General features: G+C 41.5%; 1 protein-coding gene across 1 annotated transcript in view; it reads right to left on the bottom strand.

The window, feature by feature from the left end:
• Window positions 1–546: 546 nt before the first annotated feature.
• Window positions 547–22,302, bottom strand: part of ACSL6 (acyl-CoA synthetase long chain family member 6) — a 44,115-nt gene continuing 22,359 nt past the window's right edge. Inside the window, 13 exon segments of the mRNA XM_058815514.1 lie at window positions 547–5,165; window positions 7,194–7,265; window positions 8,231–8,332; window positions 9,055–9,198; window positions 9,437–9,553; window positions 10,113–10,201; window positions 10,605–10,677; window positions 11,499–11,594; window positions 13,329–13,463; window positions 14,569–14,703; window positions 17,140–17,264; window positions 17,267–17,351; window positions 20,176–20,249. Of these exon segments, the coding sequence (XP_058671497.1) occupies window positions 5,025–5,165; window positions 7,194–7,265; window positions 8,231–8,332; window positions 9,055–9,198; window positions 9,437–9,553; window positions 10,113–10,201; window positions 10,605–10,677; window positions 11,499–11,594; window positions 13,329–13,463; window positions 14,569–14,703; window positions 17,140–17,264; window positions 17,267–17,351; window positions 20,176–20,249 (1,388 nt within the window). The 3' untranslated portion in view covers window positions 547–5,024.

Genomic DNA, 22,302 nt, shown 5'->3' with positions numbered 1-22,302 from the left:
TCGGCCTGTGTGAGGGAGCGGCCCTCAGGAGGCATCGCCCCGTGTGAGGGAGCGGCCCTCATGGGGGATCGGCCTGTGTGAGGGAGCGGCCCTCATGGGGGAGTGCCCCGAGTGAGAGAGCGGCCCTCGTGATGGAGCCGCTGTGGGCAGGAACGCGGGACACCGGACACGAGACAGCTCCAGCGGGTCCGGCGGATCCGGGCATCGCCGCCCTCGCAGGGAAAAACTCCCCTGTGAAAATGGAATCAATAAATCGTGTGTGTGTGATAATCCATGTACTGCTCTGACCCCGTGTTTCAGCTTCAGGCTGTAGACAGGAGGAATCTCGTTGCTTCGTTACCTTAAAAAAAATAGAGCGTATAGAACCAGAATAATTTGGGTTAAAGGGAGCCCAGATATAATCCTGTTGCCCCCTGCCAGGGCAGGGACCTTTTCTTCCACACCCTGTTCCAAGCCCCATCCAGCCTGGCTCTGGGCGCTTCAGGCGTTTGTGGATTTCCAAGTGAACGGAGATACAACTGCACACAAAAACCGGAGTAGAGCCCATATGCTTTGAAACTTTATTGGTTTAGACACAATCTGAAAAAATACTATGCATTCCCAATTGCAATTCATATTAAACAAGCATATACATGTGGTTATATTATTATTGATTTTAAATTAAAATCGAAACCATTACAGAAAGACTGCTGCATCTTCAGAGAACTTTGCAACGATTAGTTTTCATAGGAGATTGCTAAAATCAATCTCATGTCCCAATATGCTTTTGGTCATTATTTTATTTTACATAATTTTTTATTTTTACAACACGTTTAGTTTAGCCACACATTCTGAATGACTTCATACCAATGGTGAGGACAAAGTACTGGAGGAACAACAGATTTTATAAAAGAGCTTTTATTGTATGTCAGTACACAAGAAAATCTTATGAGCAGTTTTGAGAAAGGTGAAAATTTAGTTTTTTACAAAAGTTTCCATAGATGACTCTTTGATATACATGCTAATATATACCAAAACTGAAAAATTTTTAATAACAGTTAGGATATTTTTTTTTACACAAATGTATATGTTAAATTTTACCCCCCTTCACTTTCAGTTGAAAATAGAATAGGCAACACTTAGCAAAATGCCTCATTTGTTGGCTGCTTTTACTTTGCTAAAATACATAATAAAAAGCTGAAATGAAGGGCTTAAAGGGACTCCAGATGCCTCAGAAAACAGTTTTCTTTGGAAGAATTCAAGGGATCTAAAACTTTTTCATTTCTGGGCATCCAGATTTCTCTGAAAAGCTTCATTGTTTCACAGGTGCAAAGGTGGTATAGAAACCACCAAATGTGTAAAATATTGAAAAACATCAGTTCCAAGAAGAAACAATGATTAATTCTGATCCCCCCCCCCCAAGAATACCAAAGTGAACTAAAGATACAAAAGGCAAGCCAATAGAATTGTCTCTAAAGAAAATAAAATGCTTTTTCAATTTTTTTCTAAGGCATCAAGAGGTCTTTAAGTCACCTATTACCATGCAAAAATAGTATATTATTTCCCATTTTACATTCATCTTGTAGCATTTATTTACATATAGATCAGCAGTTTGTGCTTTCAACACATGTAAAACTAAAAAAAAAAAAAAAACAAAAAAACCCAAAAACTAAATTAATTAATTTTTTCATTCCAGAGGTTAAGGTCAGATTATTTTGTTACACATGAGAATTTCATATTCATGGCAACAATGAGACTGGACTTTACTGTTGCTGATAGATCCTGACTAACAGATTGCAAAATGGTATTTTATCAATAAAAACTCACCCTCTCTGTATCACCTGATGTGCATCAAGCATTTTAACTTGCAAATGTGCCTTTCAGGACAGAATTATTCCATGTATTTCCTGCCCACATGGGGTTAAATACTCTGGTCTGGTTTCTGCTCACACTTTGTGCATTTTGGCAGAACAGATTTTTTCTCTGTGCAATATATCAAGCAAAGAGCATACAAAATATATAACTAAGCAAGAGCCTCTTCCTGAAAAATGTATTTTATTGTGGTTTTTTATATATAAGACATTCTTCCAGTGATTCCACAGGCATAGCACCAGGCCCAGGAAGAACCAAGAATGCAGTACTGCAACTCTAAAACTGACTGCAAAAAGAGTTGCCACCTTTTAATATGAATAACAGAAACGAATTTTGTAATTAGTTGTCTTAAGGTAAAAAAAACAAACAAACCCAAAACCAATCTGGTTATTGGACAGTCATGGGGATTTTTCCTTGGTGGTCACAAGAAGTGTTTCAGTTGAAGAAAGCTCAGTATAAAATAAATATGCCTGGAATTTGAAGAGAAGCAGGATTGAGCCTAGCTCATGCCTTATGCAATGTCTGTTTTTCAGGTGTTAATCTCTTACATCGTTATGATTGAGGTGAGAGAATGACCTGCAGAGGAAAATTGGATATACAAGTACAAAAGAGAGCTTTTAGTTCATTTATACAAATTTTCACAAGTTCTGAAAGCATTCACACTTTTGGTGTGACAAAAACCAACTCAGATTTTACATCATCCAAGTGTGGCCAAGTCTGCATTTTTTCTTATTCTTTTGGTGTTCATATATTTGGCTCTAGTGCATCTGACATTTTACATCAAATACCAAAAGAAGAATATAGATATATTATTCAGGGTCATATATGTAAAAATAACAGCCATCTAAGCTGTAAATAAACTCATATTGGAATCTTCTGTACTTATACAGAGTTTAGTTGTCTCAAAAAGCCGGAAATCACCTTAAGAGAAAAGTAAATCCAATTCAAATGGCAAAAAATCCCAGTGAAAAATAACTTTTCTCTACTTTCTTGGATGACTAGGTTTTGGGGGTTTTTATTTTAAAACTGTTGCATTAAAACAGACAGGAAATTGTACTGAATTTAATTCTCCATTGCTTTGAAGGTTGTGTGTGTAATGACTGTCTTTTGGCTGATACAAAAAGGATATGAACTAAACTTCACTGAGATAAAAATCCTTTATGACTTGAGCCAAAGAGCCAGATTTTATGCAATAATCCCTATCCTCCATTGACGTGGCAAATTCCCCAGGGATGCTATTGCTGCATACACCAGTGAAAAATGATGATCCCATCAGATCTCAGATATTTCTTTACTTGCTTTGGACTGATATGAGTCACTGCACTGAAATCAAATGAGGAATCAGGTGCATAAAGGGATTCAGACAAACGCACATTTGATAAATCAAACTGCCACATTCTTTGAGTCATTATGTTACTGAAACGGTTTCCTCTGTATTATTCTGAAATCATTGCAATAAATCAGTCTTCGTAAAACACTAACTTATTAATTCAATTTATTTCATTTGGAAGCATGCAACAGAAATTCAGAGAGAAAATAAGATACTGTTTACATTAAAAATTTAAACTTTTAGCTTCAGAAGTCTACAGTGGATTCCACTATAAGAGAGAAAATAAGTGTGCTTCCACTGTCCTAGCAAAGATCTAGCAGGCACAGCTCCATGCTAGCATGTACTGGTGCAACAAACATCAGCTAGTAAAAGACACAGATATTTAGGACCCTGTTTAGCAGAAAGAAGCTGTCAACAGTCCAAGTATTCAAGCAACTTGACATGACAGTTTTCTCTTTGCCTTGTACCATGCTTTGTACCAAGAGAGAGCTCTAGAGTCTGTTCCTACTCCTTGTGAGACTTATCCCCTTTCTGATGACCACAGAAATGTAAGGTTTTATCCAGACAACTTGCTGGTTATCCCACAGAGGCCATTGGAGGTGATGCCAATGGGATTTGATGCTTCCAGATGTCTGACCATAAAGACGTTCCCTTAACAGGCCCTTCTGCCACCACATCCACTGTTCTGCCTTGCACAGCAATGGCCAACACAGCCTTTATCCCATCCCCATGAGTCTTTTGGGGCAGTATTTCTTCCCCCTCCATGGCCAGATAAAGGACAGGATGCCCTCCACTGCTGCATCTCAGGCTGGCCTTCTCCCAAACCTTTCCATTTTGCTAAGCCCCATCCAGAATCACAGCTTATTCCTTGTGCTCCATTTCTTTAGCGCTGTTTCTGAAGGGAGTTAGTCCAGCTGGACTATGCAGTATTAGCAGCCTGTGAAGTAATAAATTAGGGATTGGGAGCATATGGATTATCGTGAACTCCCACCTAAAGCCACCACAGAGCCAGTGATGCTTTTCCAACCTTCTCTGTTTGAGCAGTTCAGATGTCCTTGAGTGCACTGGACTGAAGGAGCCCTAATGCAGAATCTGCAAACCATGGATAAACTGTGTTTGGATGAAAAGGAAATAGAGGGAATTCTGTGCTATTGCTTCCTACCCTGTTCTTGTCATTTCCAGGTAACATGAATCCATTAGATGTAACATACTAATAGGTCTATTAAGTACAAACAGTGGGAAATTCCTTCCTATTTCTGTTCTGGTTGTTAAGTCATCGATGATTAAATCAAATCAATGTCATTTATGTCCTGAAAAATATAAAAACTATCACTTACTATATAAACCAATATCCAGCTTGAAGTTCCAAATCAGAGAAAATAGACTTTTACTTTCACCATCAGTCACTGATTATTTGAGGTAGACCACATTATTGAATTACTTATTATTTTAGTTTCTAATATATTAGGTTGTATACAATCAAATATCAACAGACATACCTGAAATTTTCCCTATTTTAACTAGAAATGTTTGTAGTTATTTAAAAGATAGACTTCCATAATTTACTTGGTCATAGATTGAAATTTCTGCATATTTTGTGGCAATTTAGCATAACTTTTAGTAGTGCCTTACTGTATACCTAGAGTAAAAAAGAAATTGTATCACACCTGATGGCAAAAAGAAGGGAAAATATGGTTAGTGTGAAATCCTAGAAAGATGAAAGGCTCAAATGTAAGATTCAGATGCTTATCCATTTCAGCAGTGTCGTTCTGGCTCTGTAGTTTTTGAGTATTATTCTAATATTGCTATGAAGTCCATTACTCAGAAGATTCTTCCCATGATTTCAGATGGAGATGCTTGAATATAGCTCTTCTATTTGTTTTTTGAAGTAATCTCTCAGTTCTGGTCTCTTAGCCTTTAATGTCGGTGTCAACAAACCGTTTTGCACCGAGAACATATCAGAGTGAATATAAATGGCTTTGACCTAAAATAAAAGAGGAATATATTTATAGCAAAGGTTACAGGCATCACACTGAATAAACATTAATTTTTTTGCTATGCTTCCCTCTGGTGGTGCCTCAAGTCCAGGGCACTCTTCTGCTGAGTCCCCAGGATTTCCATCCCCTGCCCACAGAAGGGAGCTTTCCAAGAGAATGAGGACATAAATTGCTTTTCTGTATGAAAGCAAGGCCAGAGCACAGTGAGGCAGCGCACAAGGGCCAGTGTGAGATCATCACTGCAGTTTCACACAGCTGAAAGGCAGTGGGGGAGAGGGCAAGGGCAGGGAGTTGTGCTAAGAAACCTCAACTTAACCCCACTGCAAAAGCAAACAGCACTGATTCAATATTGCAAAGTTATCATGAAGCTTTTCAGGCACAAAATGTGTACATGATGATCATCTTTAGCTGATTAAAATGATCCAGATCTTTCAGCCAGTGCAAATGGCATTTCACAGGGCTGCCCTTGTTTGAGGCAGTGGCTCTGAGCACAGTGGGGAGCCTGGCAGCACAGATGGGAGTGAGCTTTTCCTTCCCGTGCTGGTGTGGGGGAAAGCAGAAAACTGCTGCGTGACTGGTCAGAGCCCACTGATTTAAGACAAAATTCCCCAGCCATCTGCTGCTTTTGTGATTCCCCAAGCCAGACTGCTTTGCAGTTTGTTTGGCTGGGAGCTGCAGCAATATAGGCTGCAAATCCATTTTGCACTCCTTAGATATGTGATTCATCTTTCCCTGCAAGCATCGTGGTCCAGGCCCTGCCCCCATGCAATCCTTCGTAAATCAGTGTTCACACTATTAATGCTCCCCTGTTTGCTGCACTGGCTTTCAGATCCTGGAAGCTGATGGTTATAGAAATCACACTTGTCATTCCCAAGACAGAAATCCAAGCTGCAGATGAGGATGGGGATGATAAAGAGTATCCCCATAAACAGAGAATCCCATTCCATAGGAATATTAGCCACAGTATCTGGCTCAAAATTTGGTTTTAAGATTACATATTGCAACAAAGATGAAGTTTTGAAGCCCTTTAATTTTGAAAATGATATCATTTTTTATTCTCTTATTATTTTATTCCAATTTTAGAAAGATGACAAGTCTTTCCTCACTACTTTATACTTTATTAATTGTAAACTGCTGGTGGAATCGATTACTTGAGGATATTTCATACTGTGAAGACCATGGCAGAGGCAAACAAGGTTTATTGGCACAGACAGTTATGTGCATTAAAAATGATGCTTTATACTGAATTATTTTAAAATAAATTTCTTTTTGCTGTCATTTCATTTGCATAGGTAACTGAGAAATTAATAATAGGGTTATGTTAAATGATGCTTCTGCTCCACTCCAATGGTGAATTACTCATTAGAATTATCACCCAGAAACAGTCTGAACAAAAGCAAAAAAGCCCTTGCTAATTATATGTAATGATTAAGATGTTTGTTTTTTTAAACAGATACAAGCATTTGACATTTTAAAGTGGGGTGGATAATTTTTCAGTGTTTTTAATGCTATGTAGACCATGGTTGATTTCAGATCTCCCCTTCTGAAGTGTTTGTAGCTCTATTGCAGAAATATTTACACAAGCAGGAAAGAACTAGTGCCCAGACTAAAGATAAAGAAACCAGCAGCATTTCCAGGTCAGGTATAAGAGTAGTCATTAGTGACCCAATTTCTAACAGAGCTTTCAGTGGCAGGAAAGTCAGACTCCTACAGATGTTTATCTTGACCTCTGGTTTTCTGGAGATTATCCATGTCCCCCCCAATTAACATTTTGACCTCTGCACCCAAAACTTTCACTAAATTTAATTCAAATTTCAAACATGGGTGGGAAGCAGAATCACAGCAAATACATTTTTCTAAAGGAATAACTACAGGGTGCCAGCAATAAAGCTCCTTCCAAAAACATCATGTGCAGCTGCAACAAAGATTTGTAGTAACATGATAAATGCTGACAAATCCCTCTTCTATACAGACAGATGGCCTGTCTGAGCACACTGAAGGATGTTTCATTTTACCTGCTCAAAGGAGTGAAGCCCACTCTCCTTCCCTAACCGTACCATGTCTTCCATTATTGCCTGCTGCAGTTCCTGCATCAAAACACAGAAATTCCTCATGAGCTACCATAGCCAACCTTACATGCAATTAATGCTCACTGCTCACCAAAGTGTTTCTGAGCAAAGTTCAGGTGCCTTACTAACAGTTAGTATGTAATTAGCAAAATTCTGTTGTAATGTATAAGCATTACACTTAAGTGTGGTGATGTTAAGTGTCTCCTTGGTATGAAAAGTAATTCTATTTTCAAACCAGCAATGTGACATAGCTGTTAAATTTACAGTCCTTTCACCATCTGCCAGACTTCAATGCAGAATCACTGCCCACAGACACCAGTGGAATGGTTCAGTGACATCAGTATTTACTGATGTGATCCAGTGCAGTTCCTCAGTATTAGAGAGCATGTGTTTAAGACTGGGGTCCTTTTTATAGAATCATAGAATGTCCTGAGTTGGAAGGGACCCACAAGAACCATGGAATCCAGCTCCCAGCCCTGCATAGAACAGCCCAAGAGTCAAACCACATGCCTGTGAGTATTATCCAATTGCTCCTTGAGCTCTGTCAGATTGATGGTGTGACCAGTCCCCTTGGAAGCCTCTTCCAGTGCCCAGCCACCCTCTCTGGGAAAAACCTTTTCCTAATATCCAAACCTCCTCTGACAACTTCAGGCCCTTCCCTCCGGTCCTGTTGCCGGTCACCATAGAGAAGACCAGCAATAAGTTTTGTTTAGTTGTCTTATTTAAGAAATCTGAGCCAACACAATCTCTCCTCCTGCTGTACTGTTGTTCTCTGCAAGAGAGACTCTTGCCCTCCTCCACCAGTGCTGACAGAAGTTGGTACCACCAGTCAACACATCACTGGATCCAGGTCAACCCTGCTGAATGTTCAGTAAGGAAATAATTCTTGTCACTGAAATTGTCATTCCTAGACAAAGTATTGTGCACACATCATGCTACAGCAAAAAATAATAATAAAAAAAGTCTGTACTGCAGATACAAACCTTATTTTTACAGAGTTCTGCATATGCTCCTTCAAACCCTCTTTTCTTTGCCCAACCTGGCATGACCTCAGAATCAGGCACCACAATTCCCACCAGGAAGGCCTGTAGGTAAAGGAGAAGGAGAGTTGCAGGTGAAAGCTGAACCACATTCCAGGCTCTACATTGAAGTGAATACACAAGTCAGCTGAATTTCTGCACGTTTACCACTTCCTGATAATTATGTCAGTAATTTGCTAACATATTGTCATGAAGTACATTCTGATGCCTGTGCCTTTTTCTCAGGTAAAAGGTTGTCTGTGACTGCATTTACCAGCAGTTTTAATACCCTCAGTTGGGTTCATGCTCCTCCTGGACATTAATAACTCACATGGCCCTGCAAATCCCAGGCAAACTCTGATGCTAAGGGAAGGCTCATGCTTGTGAGCCTTGAATGCAGAGGATGAATTGCCATGCTTCAGAAGCTGTAAGTGTGTGTATAAATGTGCAAATTAACAGAACAAGATTGGTCAGAATGGGCAGGCAGTGTTGGGGCAGCAGTGACTTTGCCTTTTCCTGGCTTACCACAGGCATGGTGGCAAAGCACAGCACTGGAGACCCAAAGAGTGACACCAAAGCCAACTTAAAAGCTTGATCTTTGGTCACAGCATTCTCTAAGCTGCTCAGGGTCACACCAGCAGCTCAGTTCCTGCCTGGCTGTCAGGCAGCTCCAAAGCAGGAGGGAGACAGTGTGGTGTGATCCACTCACATTTTCCTTTCCTTCAAGCCCAGCTCTGTCTTCTAGCTACTAAGACTAAAGTAAGATTTTCTGAAAGCTTGGTTTGTACCTGCAGGCTGTCTCCATGGACATAGATCTGAGCAACAGGGTCACTGCGGATGTAGATATTCTCGATCTTCTCCGGTGCAATGTATTCTCCCTGAGCAAGTTTAAATATATGCTTCTTCCGATCAATAATTTTAAGGGTCCCATTCTGTTAGAAGAAAGAAATGAAAATTCCCAGAGAAGTTATTTAACCACAGAAACTCAGCAAGCTGTCTGTCTTTAACAGAGCTTTCAATTGCCTATTGTGCTTTTGAATGCTTATTGTGCCAAATATAAACTCAATCCTTTGTAAAGATAGACCTGCTTGGAGACCTAAGTTCAGCCCTTGAAAATTTACTTGGGATAATGCAATTGCCATAAGAACTCTGGGTGTGTCCAGTACGCACAGGTAACCATTTTCCAATGTCTCCTGTGTGAAGCCAGCCCTCCTGGTCCAGTGCCTCAGCTGTCCTCTCTTCATCTTTCAAGTAACCTTTAAACACATTGGGTCCTTTCACACAGATCTGCAAAACAACCAGGGGTGGTGATGAATTATTTTCTTATTCTGCCATAAATATAAGTTAAGTAGTAACTCACTAAATTTGAAATATTTTAATGACTAGGCTCCATGAAACTAAACCAGATTGGGTTAATAAACTATCTATGGCTTTTTTTAAGCAAATGGAAATATGAAGTAGGCTTTGCAAAACTGATTTGTTTGAAGTTGATTTGCATTCCATTTGTAGTTAAAAATAACAAAATTATTTCAATAAGTTTAATTTTTGTATAGTATAAAAATCACAGCAATGTAGAGATCGCAGCAATGTAGAAATCAAAGCAATTCAGCTCTTCTTAGCTGAACTAATTCAGTCTTAGCAGTTTAAGGAATCAGGCTGGAAGTACTGCCACAGCTCCTTTTTCATTAATTCTTTGCTGCTCTATGGTTAAACATCCATTTTCCTTTCCTGATTGCACAATGTAACCCATCAGCAACCATGCACCCTACAAAGGTCAAATGCTTCTATAAACTACTTCATACAGTGTTAACTAGTGAGAATTTGATATAAAAATGTGATTTGCTACCTCTCCTTCTCCTTTGGAAGCAAAATAATTCAGTTCTTCCACATCCTTCAATCTGATTAAGTTACAGGGCAAAGGGGCTCCTACATGACCTGGAAATCAAAGTTATCAAGTCACTTGTCATCTCTCCTATAAATAATAATTAGCATTTTATCATTAATTACTTGCATAGTTGTAGATACACTGGATGTTCTTGCAGGAGCTGTGTCTGTGTGCAGAAATCATTTACTTAATTAAGGTTTTGCACTATTAAAACTAAATACCGACACCTCCTCTTTGGATATAAAACCTATCCTGAAATAGCACAGAGTGGTTTGGGTTGGAAGGAACCTTAAAACTCATCTCATTCCAACCCCCTGCCAGAGGCAGGAGCACCTTCCACTAGATCAGGTTTCTCCAAGCCCCATCCAACCTGGCCTTGATGTTACAGTCCAAAATTTCCTAAAGGAATGTGCATTTATTTTATTTCTTCCAATGGTGGAAGAAAATAATTACCTGATGTCCAGTCACCTGGAGTTGTAAAGGTGCATCCAGCTGTGCATTCTGTTTGGCCATAGCCTTCATAAACCTGACAAAGAGACAGGTATCTTTAAAAGATCCTAAAAGATTCTGCTATTCCAAACTGCAATCCCAAGCATTGCCCTGTGTTGCACAGTCCTGTGAGCTGGGGCTGCAGCTGCAGTGTGTGGGTGCCCATTTGCCATGGGGACACTGTCCCTGGCTTCTACTGTGTACAAAATTCCATTTCCATAACTAGGAAGGACCATGGCTCTATATCATTGAAAATAGGGAGATGATGAGTTGAGCACTTAGCCTTTGATTCAGGACATATGCTACACTATGAGAGGAACTTATTAATGGGAAAAAAAAAGGTATTTTTGTGGGACATTTTGAAAATCCACCCTTTATTTTTCTGACTAATTTTAGGCTCTCAAATGAGACCTCTCAGTTGCACTGGGTTTCCTCTCACAGAGAAATAATGCAGTGGACAACTCAGGTGGGTTAGGCTGATGTCTGAGGATTAGCTCTCTCCATTTATATATAGAATAAAACTCGTGTAATGAAGTTCCCAGCACTCGCACAAACACATTTAATTTCACATACTCGATTTGGTGCTGAGAGGTGGGTGGGATGAGCCTGGGGGTTTTTCTGGGAGATGCCCAAAGTGAAAATATCTCTTGCCTGTTACTGCCATCCCAGAGCTGTTCCCACCCGCTGAGCTCTGGGTGCACCACGACTCCGTGGCTGCCCCAAGCCCGGCTGTTCAATCCATCCTGGTACAGCTGTCCTGAATGCAGTTCTGAGGGTCGAACCCATCTCCTTTCCTAAACACCAGGTGCTCTCTTGCTAGCAGTGGATGAACATCCCTGAGCAGGCACACAAACCCACCTGGCATCCGAGGGCGGCGCGCAGGAAGCCCAGGACGGTCGGGGACGCGGGGGCAGCGCCTGTCACTATCATGCGGACACAGCCCCCAAGGCTTGCCTGGTTGGGAGCAGGAGGAAACAAAAGAAAGCATCAGAGGCTACTGCAGATGGCAAAACCATGAGCTTGCACAAAATGCTCTCTCTAGGATAGATGTGCAGGATCTCCTGCCCATGGCTTGGGGTGAGAATTAGATGAACTTCAAGGAGTCTTCGAACCCAGCCATTCTGTGGTTCTGTGATGAGGCCATCTATGGAAATATGAACTAGCTCTGAAGCTTTCCTGAGGGATAAAACCCCATTCAGTGTACAGAGACAGGAGTGCTCATGTCCCTGGCAGGACAAGCTGCTCAGCCTAGGCTCCTGCAACTGCTGTGCCTGGGCAGGCTGCAGAGCTGGCTCTGGGAACTGCTGGGAAAAACAGACTCTTCCCCATCCAGTCTTCTTTGCTTATTTACACCTCACTGGTTTTAATGAATTGCCTCCCAAGCCCTCTAAAATAATGTTGTCCCTTTTTTAAGGCAGATGACCTTCAAATATTTCTGGAGGGTATTACATCAATTCCTGTGTCCTGTTTCACTTCTTTCTCCTCCCCCTTCATTTCCTTTTCTTTATTCTAGAAGTAAAAAAGAAAACCCAGCACAAAAGAAAACAACTGCTGACTGAGTCTGCCCGTCTCGCCAGCCCTTGCATCAATATGCGCCTGGCTCGCTCCCGGCTGGGTGAACTCTGCTATCTTTGCACACTGAGGACAACTAATCCACAGACCACAAGTACAGTCAGTTTCTTTAGTTAAAAATAAAGTGGCATGTCTCCAGATAAGTCATCCGATTAAAAAAATGAAGTAATTAGAGCCTCCTGCAGTACTACAGAGCCCAGAAAAACCTGGTTTAAAGCCAATTTAATATCTTTTTTTACTGAGATGTGTGGGAAGCAGAAGGGCATTCTGATTTCTTTATTCATGGTTGCTAAACCAAGATTCATGTGTGCATTTTTCTTTACAACTTTATTCTTTTCCTAGGAAGAAAAGTGGGTTTGAATATACCCAACTGCAACTCAACCCTAAGTCCAGTACTATTTGTTGGGATTTTCCAGAAAACTTTGGAGCAGCATCTCTTTGATCAGTGACCTCCTCTTCATGACCACCTGTCTGAACTTCATCCCTAGATACCTTTCCTCCTCCCTCTCTCTTCTATCTGAGAGCTGCAAAAAATTTTTGGCAGTATTCCATAAATTAGTGATTTCTTGGTGCTGCTGAAGAGGAATGTAGCAAATGTCATCTTAGCTTGCCTTGTATTTCTCCATTCCCTCTGGAAAGTTATCCCTGAGAGAATTGAAATTTTGACATTATGCATGGTGCTTAAAAACAAAAACAAAAAAGGCAAAACTTCACTAGCAACAAACTGTGCTCAGTTCCCTTTCTCTATTCTATTTTCCAGTCTGTTGTTCACTATTGAGTAGTGATTGCCCACAGTTCATCATCAGGCAAGTGGACTACAGTGACTTTAAAGAATCATAGAATTGTTAAGGCTGGAAAAGACCTCTAAGTCTTACCACTCATCAAGTCTCACCATCAATCCAGCACCATCTTCACAACTAAACTATGTCCTCAAGTGCCACGTCCACCCCCTTTTCTAACACTTCCATCACTCCCTGGGCAGCCTGTTCCAATACTTGACAATCCTATCCATGAAGAAATTTTTTCTACTGTCTGAAACTGCCTTGTCAGAAAACCAGTCATTGCTGGAAGAAACGAGAGTTCTTTGACTTCAGACTCACTTCTTGAATCACTTACCTGTATCTTATTAAAGAAAAGTTTATCCCACAAACTGTCGTTTCTAATGATGCCGTTTCGAACTTCGGCCTTTTTCCGTCTGGCCGCAAACTCCAGGATCCAGCGCTTGAGGGATGTGTCAGCCTGGCTGAAGATCTGTGGGAGCACAGGATGGCAGATGAGGTGCCACAGAGGAGAGGGAGCACATCAACACCTCTTCTCCCCATGACACCCACACAGCCCGGTGGGCACAGTTACATTTGCAGCACAGGTAAACAAGTTTTAGTTCTTTTGGGATTTGTTAGTGGGGAAAAAGGAATGATGTGTTTCGTTCCATTCCCTATTGCACATGTGGTTCCTTTGCGGGGAAAAATACAGGATGGTGGTACAGGCCTTGACTGGATTGACAGGGCTGCTCTTAATATATAATTTCTGTGATGGGGTTCAGTGAAATACAGGCAACCTGAGCAACAGGGAATAAGCAACATGAACAGGTATCAGTGGTGGCCAATGTGGTGATGGGGGCTGCATTTTCCTGAGCTGAATCAGGCACCAGCACAAATTCCACTTCAACAAATGAGAAACTCCCAGTGCCTGTCCCTTAATAAAGCACAGAAGCCCTGACCTTTGGGAAAAATTACATCAGTAGCTTGTGCTTAAGCTTGTCTTTAGCAGATAAGTCTTCTGAGGAATAAATATTCCCAGCTAGTCAAACAGATTTAACATGATGATCAGACATGCCTGTCTTAAATACCCTGCAATACCTTTACCTTAGTTTTAAAGATTTCTAATCCAAAAGCCACTGTCACATTTACACTGCCTAAATCCTCAAAGGCTTTTTGAAATTTCTGATTTCCAGCTGTTGTTGCCACCAGAACAAGAGATTTGAGTTTCAAATCTGGTTGAAGGGCACAAAAAGTCCTTGTGCAGCTAGGTTTGACTGATGTTTCTGTGACGAAAAATATCCTGTATCTCTAGAAACATCCCTGGTAATTTTAGTGAGAACAAGGTAGGAGGCTAGTACAGAGGGATTTCATATTCATATGGGATAGCTGTGTGTGGAGTCTGTGTAAGTCATAATACAGACTTACACACTGAAGGAGCTGTATCCATTACACAGGGTGAGAATGTGTCTGCAGCAAGGCAGAAATAGTGTCATCTGCTTGAGAAATCTCCATGACTAAGGGAATTCTTCCACATGAGTAGTAAAGGGAGATAAACTCCACTGTTCTAAAAAGAGTGAAATCAAAATGCAGCTCACCTTGTCATACATTCTGTTCAGCAGCCGTGGCACCACGGGGAAGATGGTTGGCCGCAGTGCCTTCATGTCGTCAGACAGGAGGCGAATGTCGCCTTGGAAGAAGCCAATCCGCCCTCCGTGGCAGTACACTACAGACTGAGGGGAGAAAGAGGAGCACATGTAACCCCTTGGCTTTCAATTCCCTAAGCAAAGCATTCCTATCCCAAGCGCAGAAGCTCCTTTTCTGCTCTGCAATGTGGCAAAAATGGGACTTTAGAAATACAATAAAGTAACAATAAAATTTTGTGCTGAAGAGAAATATCCAAATAGTTCTGGGCATTTTTCAGTACAAGCAATTCAGCATCCGGCAAATTTACCACTTGTTCTAGAAGAACAAGGAATCAAAATTTTCAGAAGGGATTTCCCTTCATCCCTGGCATATGGGGATAGAGAAGTCCCAGTTAGGGTCAGAGTCTGGATCAGAACTTTCCTAAAGCCCAGCCCTCCCATAGCAGCTCACAGCATGAGGACCTATCATCAATACAGAAATGCAAAGTAAGAAACATTATAAAACACACAGCAGCAGCCAATTTTTAGATGTTAATACTTTAGTTTTGTTTAAATACAACAATATAAACTACGTTAGCAATATAGTGCCTGATCCTGTATCCCAGAAATAGAAGCCCACTTCATGAAAGGTGCTTGACTTGTATGGAAACTACAAATCCAGAAGCCTTGGACTTGAAAACAAAGCAGGGTGTTTTCCTCATCAGCAGAATGGAGCTCAATATGTGAGATGGGGCAGAGGGGCTGCTGGCCTTGAGCCAGCTGGTAGCTGGTTGCTGGTAACCAGTAACCCTGCCAAGGAGCCATCACAGACTGGGTCACTGGCATTTTGTCACTGAAGAAAATTTGGAGACCAGCACTTCTCCCATGGTTTTACAGTGCATGGAGGAGAAAGTGTCCTCAGCAAGTGCCCCTGTGATGCCAGAGCTGAGCCCAGCCTTCCTGAGTAGACTGAAAACTTCAGCTCCCTTTTGTGGGCTTGTCTTCCCCAAATAACTAAATAAGTTGAAAATTCCTTAAGAGACATCCACAATTTTTGTGCAGCTCCTAAAAATCTGCAGTACTAACCAAATTGCTCTCACTGCTCTGTCAGACAGTTAGAGACTGTCTCCATCAGCTGAAACCACAGGAATTTTACACATGTGATGTGGGTTTAATGAAAATCACACTGCTGAATCTGTGCTTTACACTGCACATGAATTTAAAAAAGAAAGTAACCAGTGTGCTCACTGAGAATTGAAAATAACAACTAGAAATTTTTAGTTTTAAAGAATCTATCATTGAATGTATGATTTTAATTGTGAATTACAGGAATTAATAATGTTGGCTAAAACTAGGGACGCTGATGCAGTGCTTGCTGTTCAAAATGCTTTTGAAAATTACTTTTTAGCCCTTTTGAAAAAATCTATATATTAAGCTGTTCCAGATGGGAGGATAAACCTGGACATCCTTTGGAGGCTGTCCCTTTCAGTACATCAACATCCTCTGAAATGAAAGCATTTTCAACGTTTCTAATTTCTTTCTGCCCACCCATCAGATGAATTTTGAATAATTATATTCTTGTTTGCTGAACAGTGCTGGCACACTGACCAACTTTCCTTGCAGGTGGAGAAAGGCTGGGCTGTAATTCTCCAAATCTTTCATGGGCTTTTACTTCCAATTTGTGAGAGTTTTAACAGGGAAAAATATATTATTTTTGGCACAGATGTTACTAAGAAGTGGGAGGTTTTTATTCAGATGCTTGTCTGACTCAGAGAGTGTGCTTTCAGCCTGAAACAGGCCTCCCTGAGAAAGTACAGAGCTGCAACTGGATCCAGATCCAACCTTCACATACTGGATCTATTTTAAGTTTGCAGCTTCTCAGGCCAGGAGACCTGATGTGACTGTCTCACCTGACTTGCCTAACTCACCAATTGCAGCACAAGTCAAAAAGAGACATGGAGTCAGTTCTGTGGGCTGGCAAGAGCTTGGATCTGCCATAATTCCTGGGGGACACAGGCTCCAGTGAATGGCCACCACATGCTGCCCTGCCAGGAGGATCATGTGTCTCACCATGATCTCAGTTTCTTCCTTTTCAGTACCTGCCAGGTTGGGGTTTTTTTTTTGCAGATCATGTTATTTATGCAAAAAAATAATTTTAGCTGATGTAGAAAATGGCATGAAAGTATCTTGACTCACATAACACCTCATCCTAGAGTGCTTTGAAAACCTGTCCTAGAGATTGCTCAGGTAGCAGTAGCCATGAGCTGAGTGAGCCATGAGTTTGGCTCATTGCTGAAGGGCTGTTTCTCAATCCCTGAGCCAGGTGTAAGCTGGAGAGCTTGGGAAACTCTCCTGGCCTTGCTCTGGACTCACAGCCATGTCACTGAGACCATGGCTCTGGTGTTATGCACATGGCACTTCTGGAGTACAAGCCTTTTTAGTGCTACAAGATATCGCTGGTTATTTAGTATTTTATTGATTTTATTTTATTTTTTCGTTTGTGGCGTGGAAAAAAGACGATTTCCACTGACACCATGACCTTACCTGTACCATTCTCTCAAACATGTGTGCTAAAGGCAAATAGGAAATGTGTACATCCTCACAAGTAGGAGACCACTGACTCTGGAAGAAAACACAAGGAGCCCCACGAGGCCTCGTCAGTTCAGGCAGTTTCTTACCTGTATAACTCTTTCAAACATGTGAGCCAGAGGCAGGAAGGAGATGAGCACATCGTCCTGTCTCGGAAAGATCACTTTCTGCAGGTGGAGGGCATGGGAGACAGAAAGGAAAGAAACACTGACAGGAAGACAACAAGAAAGTCATAAAATAATAAAAAGAAAAATGGCACCAGAGGAGCAAAAGGGTAAAGATTGTCGAGAGAGGAGGGAGCGGCGGACACAGGGAAGCGTTAAAGCCACAGCATCATGGAGCTCAGTTAGCAGGAGGAGTAAAGAGCACGGAGATGTACACACAGGGCAATGCAGAGGGCTCTCCTTGGCAGAAGGCAGATTGTACCCACGCAGCTCTCGCTGGCAATGGAGGCTCACCCTGATGGAGAATCCCATTTTTATTCACTGCTTTCTACCAGGAGGCGCCGAGACCCTGATCTGTGCTCTCAGCTGTGCCAGGCAGCAGGATCCTGGTGCAAACCTGCAGGAGCCCCCTGGACACCAGCAGGGCCCTGCAGGAGCAGCACTTTCCCACATTGCATCCAGCCCATTCCAAAATCACAGTGTTACTAGAGTCAAAATTAGCCATTTTTTCCTTTTCCTTGGGTTAATCATTGGTTTGAATCAATGTGTTGGAAAACTAATGATTCAATCTTAGGCTTCAAAATTACTTCTGTTAGCGTTTCTCATCATTTTAAATTATTAAAATATGATTTTAGGGGCATTATGACTGTCCCACAGATGAGAAAGAAGAAGGGAATAGGGGAAGAAAAGTGACCAAAGTCTTAATTTTGCCAAGTTTTTAACTCTCTCTTGAAGGCTGGAATAAACAAAGGCCTCAAGAGCCTTACCTAATCCATTCCCCAAAAGAAAATAACCTTTCTACCTGCATTTCCTAGGGAACAGCTTGCTGTAATATTATGGATTAGAAAAACGGAAAGGTTGACTACCCAATAATTTGCATCAAGGCCAGTGATTGGTGGAAAATGGGTATAAAAATCTATCAGCTCACAGTGTTAACAGTTTATACCCACTTGCACCTCCACTGCTCAGAAGGAATCAATAGCCCATGACCTGGGATACAGTGGAGGCAGACACAGGAGTTCATGCCTCAGGGGATATTTTATTGAAGTTAATTCTGGCCTGGTCAGATTTGGGTATGGCCTCCCAGCCATCACCTACCGAAGTCAAACATCATTGACCTTGGGGTGTTCTCAGCATCCCATTTCACATTATTGTGTCTGTCAGTCTCAATGAAGCCATTAGGGCCTGCAGATCTATTTATACATTATTTCAAATTGGCTTCATTTTCTGCAAGCACAGTAATGCAAAACCTTTAATATCAACCAGGGTTGTTCTTTTATTACTGCTGTAAGAGCCCAGACAAAATAATCTGGTTTTGAATCAGAACAAAATTATGCCATTGAATAGCATTTCACAGTTGGCACAGTTAAATATAAAAATGCAAACAGCTCCTTGGTATTTGAGAACAACCTTATAAAGCTTTGGACTTGCTTAAAAATACATTTGGTTTGTAAAAATCACTGAACTAAGCAAAACTGCCACAAGAACTTGCAAACGACAAACCTACAGAACTTCTCATTTTGTTTCCTTAATTTATACTACTTTCAAATGTTTCACACTCTATTTCATTACCGTGGTCAGACATTACCCAAATCTTGTGGATCAGCTACAGGCATTTACCCTCTGCTAGCGATACTTTGGTGACTGGAGATAAATTTACAATCACACCAGACTTGGGTCTCAATCTGATACCTTTGAGATTAATCAGGGTCCCACTCCATCAATAAACACTAAATCCATTTTAGTGGACCAGTTCTGGAAAATGCCAAGTTCCCTCAGTTCTAAATTAGCACTGTTCCAAAATAAATGCCTGCCCATAGAAGCTCAGGCCTCTCCACACCTCAGCTTCCATTTGTGCCTCTTGCTGCCACTGAAGCTCCATGCTGAGGAGCCCTCACTGGCATTTTGTGCTGCACACTGTGGAGGCACAGTCCTGCAAACATTGGCACATGTGAGTTCAGTGGCATTTCTTACATCACATGTTGCAGTTTCTTTACACCAGGGGTCCGGAAATCTCAGAAAATTCCAGGATTAAAGTAAAAAACTTCAGTAATTTCAACATCAACAATAAGACCAGTAAGGGGTATGAGATAACCAATTTTCCATCCTATGTGCATGTAATTACTTTATAGAATTCCTGTTCACTACCAGAAATTATTTAGATTTGTTTTATATAAGATGTATAAAATCCTTACTATGTCATGGTGAACTGATTTCGCTTCCTATATTGTTTCTAAACATGAGTTTACAGTTGTGTGGAACAGATTATAAAGGCACTTGGCCAGCACTCTGCTGTGCTCTGTTAGAAATATGTATAACAAAAACTGAAATATATTGGAATATCAATGAAATTAACCATTAACCATTCTGGTAAAAAATCATGTATATTCTTAAAAATATATATATATTTATACACACATACTTTGTATGCAGAGAGGTTTCAAAGAAATAGTGACATTTTTGGGCACAATGAGACACACAGAGCACAAGAGAAGCTTGAACTCCTATTCAAGCACCATTTGCAACTGTACAGGGCTTGTGTGCTCTCCTCATTCTTCAAAAAGAGTTAATGAATTGATTTACAGAAGTCAGCATTGTTTCTCAGAAGCCCTTAGTGCCCTACAGAGCCTGGGAGCCAGAGCTGCAAAGAGGATTTAATGCCCTCCAGTACTGTAGATTCAGCCTTGCTCCATTCCCATGGATTTGGCCCTCTGAGCAGGAAAAATGTCATCTTTTATCTGCAAGAGCATCCTTCCAGCCCATGCAGGGCCACAGCTCAACCCACACACCCTGCACATGGCAATGTTTTCTAGCTCAGGGTAATCACCTCTGTCACTTTCAAAAAGCCTGAAAAATCCGCCACCACGTTTCCATGGGTCAGCATAGCACCTTTGGGATTTCCTGAAAGGAAACAGAGAGGGAGTTTAAAAGATAAGCCAGAAGGTAACTTTCAAAAACTGAACAAAAAAACAAAACAAGAAATGTTTAAAATATTATGTTCACTTCTTCAATTTTAAAACACAGTAATTTTCACCATCATTTCTGTGCACTAATACATACCAAAAACACTTCAATACTCAAAACTTAATAAAATGCTACTGCGAATAGAAATATTTCTCTTGAAGACTTTGGAAAACTGGTTCCAACAGAAAATAGCCTAACTGCAATTTCTGAGAGTGCTCAGATGGAGCCACTCAATGAGCACAGCCATCAGACTTGGCTGGCTGTTCCAGCCTCTCTTGGGAGGATTTATTTCATCCAGATTTTGACTAAGAATGATCTTGAACACCAAGAGACACTGTTTAAAAGGCTGTTATACTCTTACTTAACCAGTATTCTGGATGACATGAGAAATGCAGAGAAGTGCAGGTAAAAATCAGGCTACAAGAAGACCCTTTGAGACTACAATTAAGGGAAGTATGAATGAATGAATAATATCAGCAGCAGAGGTGTCTTGAAGGCACCCATAAACCCATTAGGGAGCCAGCAGAGCCCCTGTGCTGTGTTCCAGAGCTGGGCACTGCCCCTGCAGCATTTCATCCACCACCAAAAGGCACCTCAGCACCACTAATATTTGCCTTTTTACACTCCTTTTACACCATGGTCAGCTGACCATGGTACACCTCTTGCATTTCATATCTTTTGGACACAAAAACAGTGTTTGTTAAGCAAATCCACAGGCTGGAACCTCCATGTTCACAAAAAAGTGACATGGAGGGCTCTGCACATCCTCCTATCACAGCACTGTCCCTTTTCATCACCTTCCAAGGCTTTACTTGTGAAAATAAGGTGTAGCTCAGCTCAAATAAAGATTATGGGGCCAGCCTCTTTCTCTGCAACATGTTTTTAAGCAGATTGTTTTAATTCCATCACACCACTGCCACGTAGTTCCTGCTGCTCTGTGCGAAGGCAGATCAGGGAAGCTTTACCTGCAGGTGCCCAGTGTGTCCCCAGAACAGTGGGCACAAGCAGCCTGGCAAAGCTCCTCCAGTTAATGCAACAAAATGGCAAACCAGCCAGAATTTCATTCTGCCTTCCTCAGATTAGGAAGAGACTGTGGTGCTTTGTGAATATGTTTCAGCACAGGAAAGTATGTTTAATCCTCTCATTTCAGAGCAGTTTGATGAGGGCTGTGCTGCTAGCATGGGCACAGACATGAGCACACTCAGCACTGAGCCCTGCCAGCACCACCACCATCACTCCTACTCAGCCTCCCAAAGTAATTAAAGGCAGGCACAAACAGCAATTGTTGCATACATTTATTGCAGTAGAGCAGGATATTTTTAACACAATGTATTATACTGAAAATTCCTATTTGCTGCTTCAAGTGCCTTGAGTAATTCAGTCCCAAACACTTGCAGATGAAGATGGTGCACAGGAGGTTGCTTTGGTCCCATCTGAAGCTCAGGGGTGAAGCTGGCAGCTTTGCCAGCCATGGCTGCTCCCATGCCAACATGCTGAACCAGGCTCACAGGTGCCAAACCAGCCTGGCAGGTTATTTTCAACTGGGTGCACACATGGATACAGGCTCCAGGAAACATCCATGAACAGGTGTCAGTTGTGCATACACACCACAACTCCAGAATCACTTCTGTTACTGAGCTGTGTCCAGCCAAACACAGGTGCTCAGCCCCTGCAGTTCTAGAAGCAGCTCTGCTCCTGCAGTGTCACAGTGGAGAGGATGTGCTCAGTACTGGTTTGGAAACTCAAAACTGTGCCCTCTTTCTGGCACACTTCTTTCTGGTCCCTGCACCTTGAAAAAATTCTTCAGATGTTTTTTGGAGGATTTCAAGTGTTTAGTGCCAGGGTGGGTGGGGCTTGGAGCAAACAGGTCTAGGTGAAAGGGTGCTTTGCTGTGGCTGGGAATTGGAACTAGACATGCTTTGAAGGTCTCTTCCAAGCCAAACTATTCTGTGATTCTGTGAGATTTCTCAGATATTTGACTCATTTACTC

This window comes from Ammospiza caudacuta, chromosome 16, assembly GCF_027887145.1.
Source record: "Ammospiza caudacuta isolate bAmmCau1 chromosome 16, bAmmCau1.pri, whole genome shotgun sequence".
Taxonomy (NCBI): domain Eukaryota; kingdom Metazoa; phylum Chordata; class Aves; order Passeriformes; family Passerellidae; genus Ammospiza; species Ammospiza caudacuta.
Note: the sequence above shows the minus strand (reverse complement) of the source record. Positions and strands in the feature narration are given on the sequence as shown.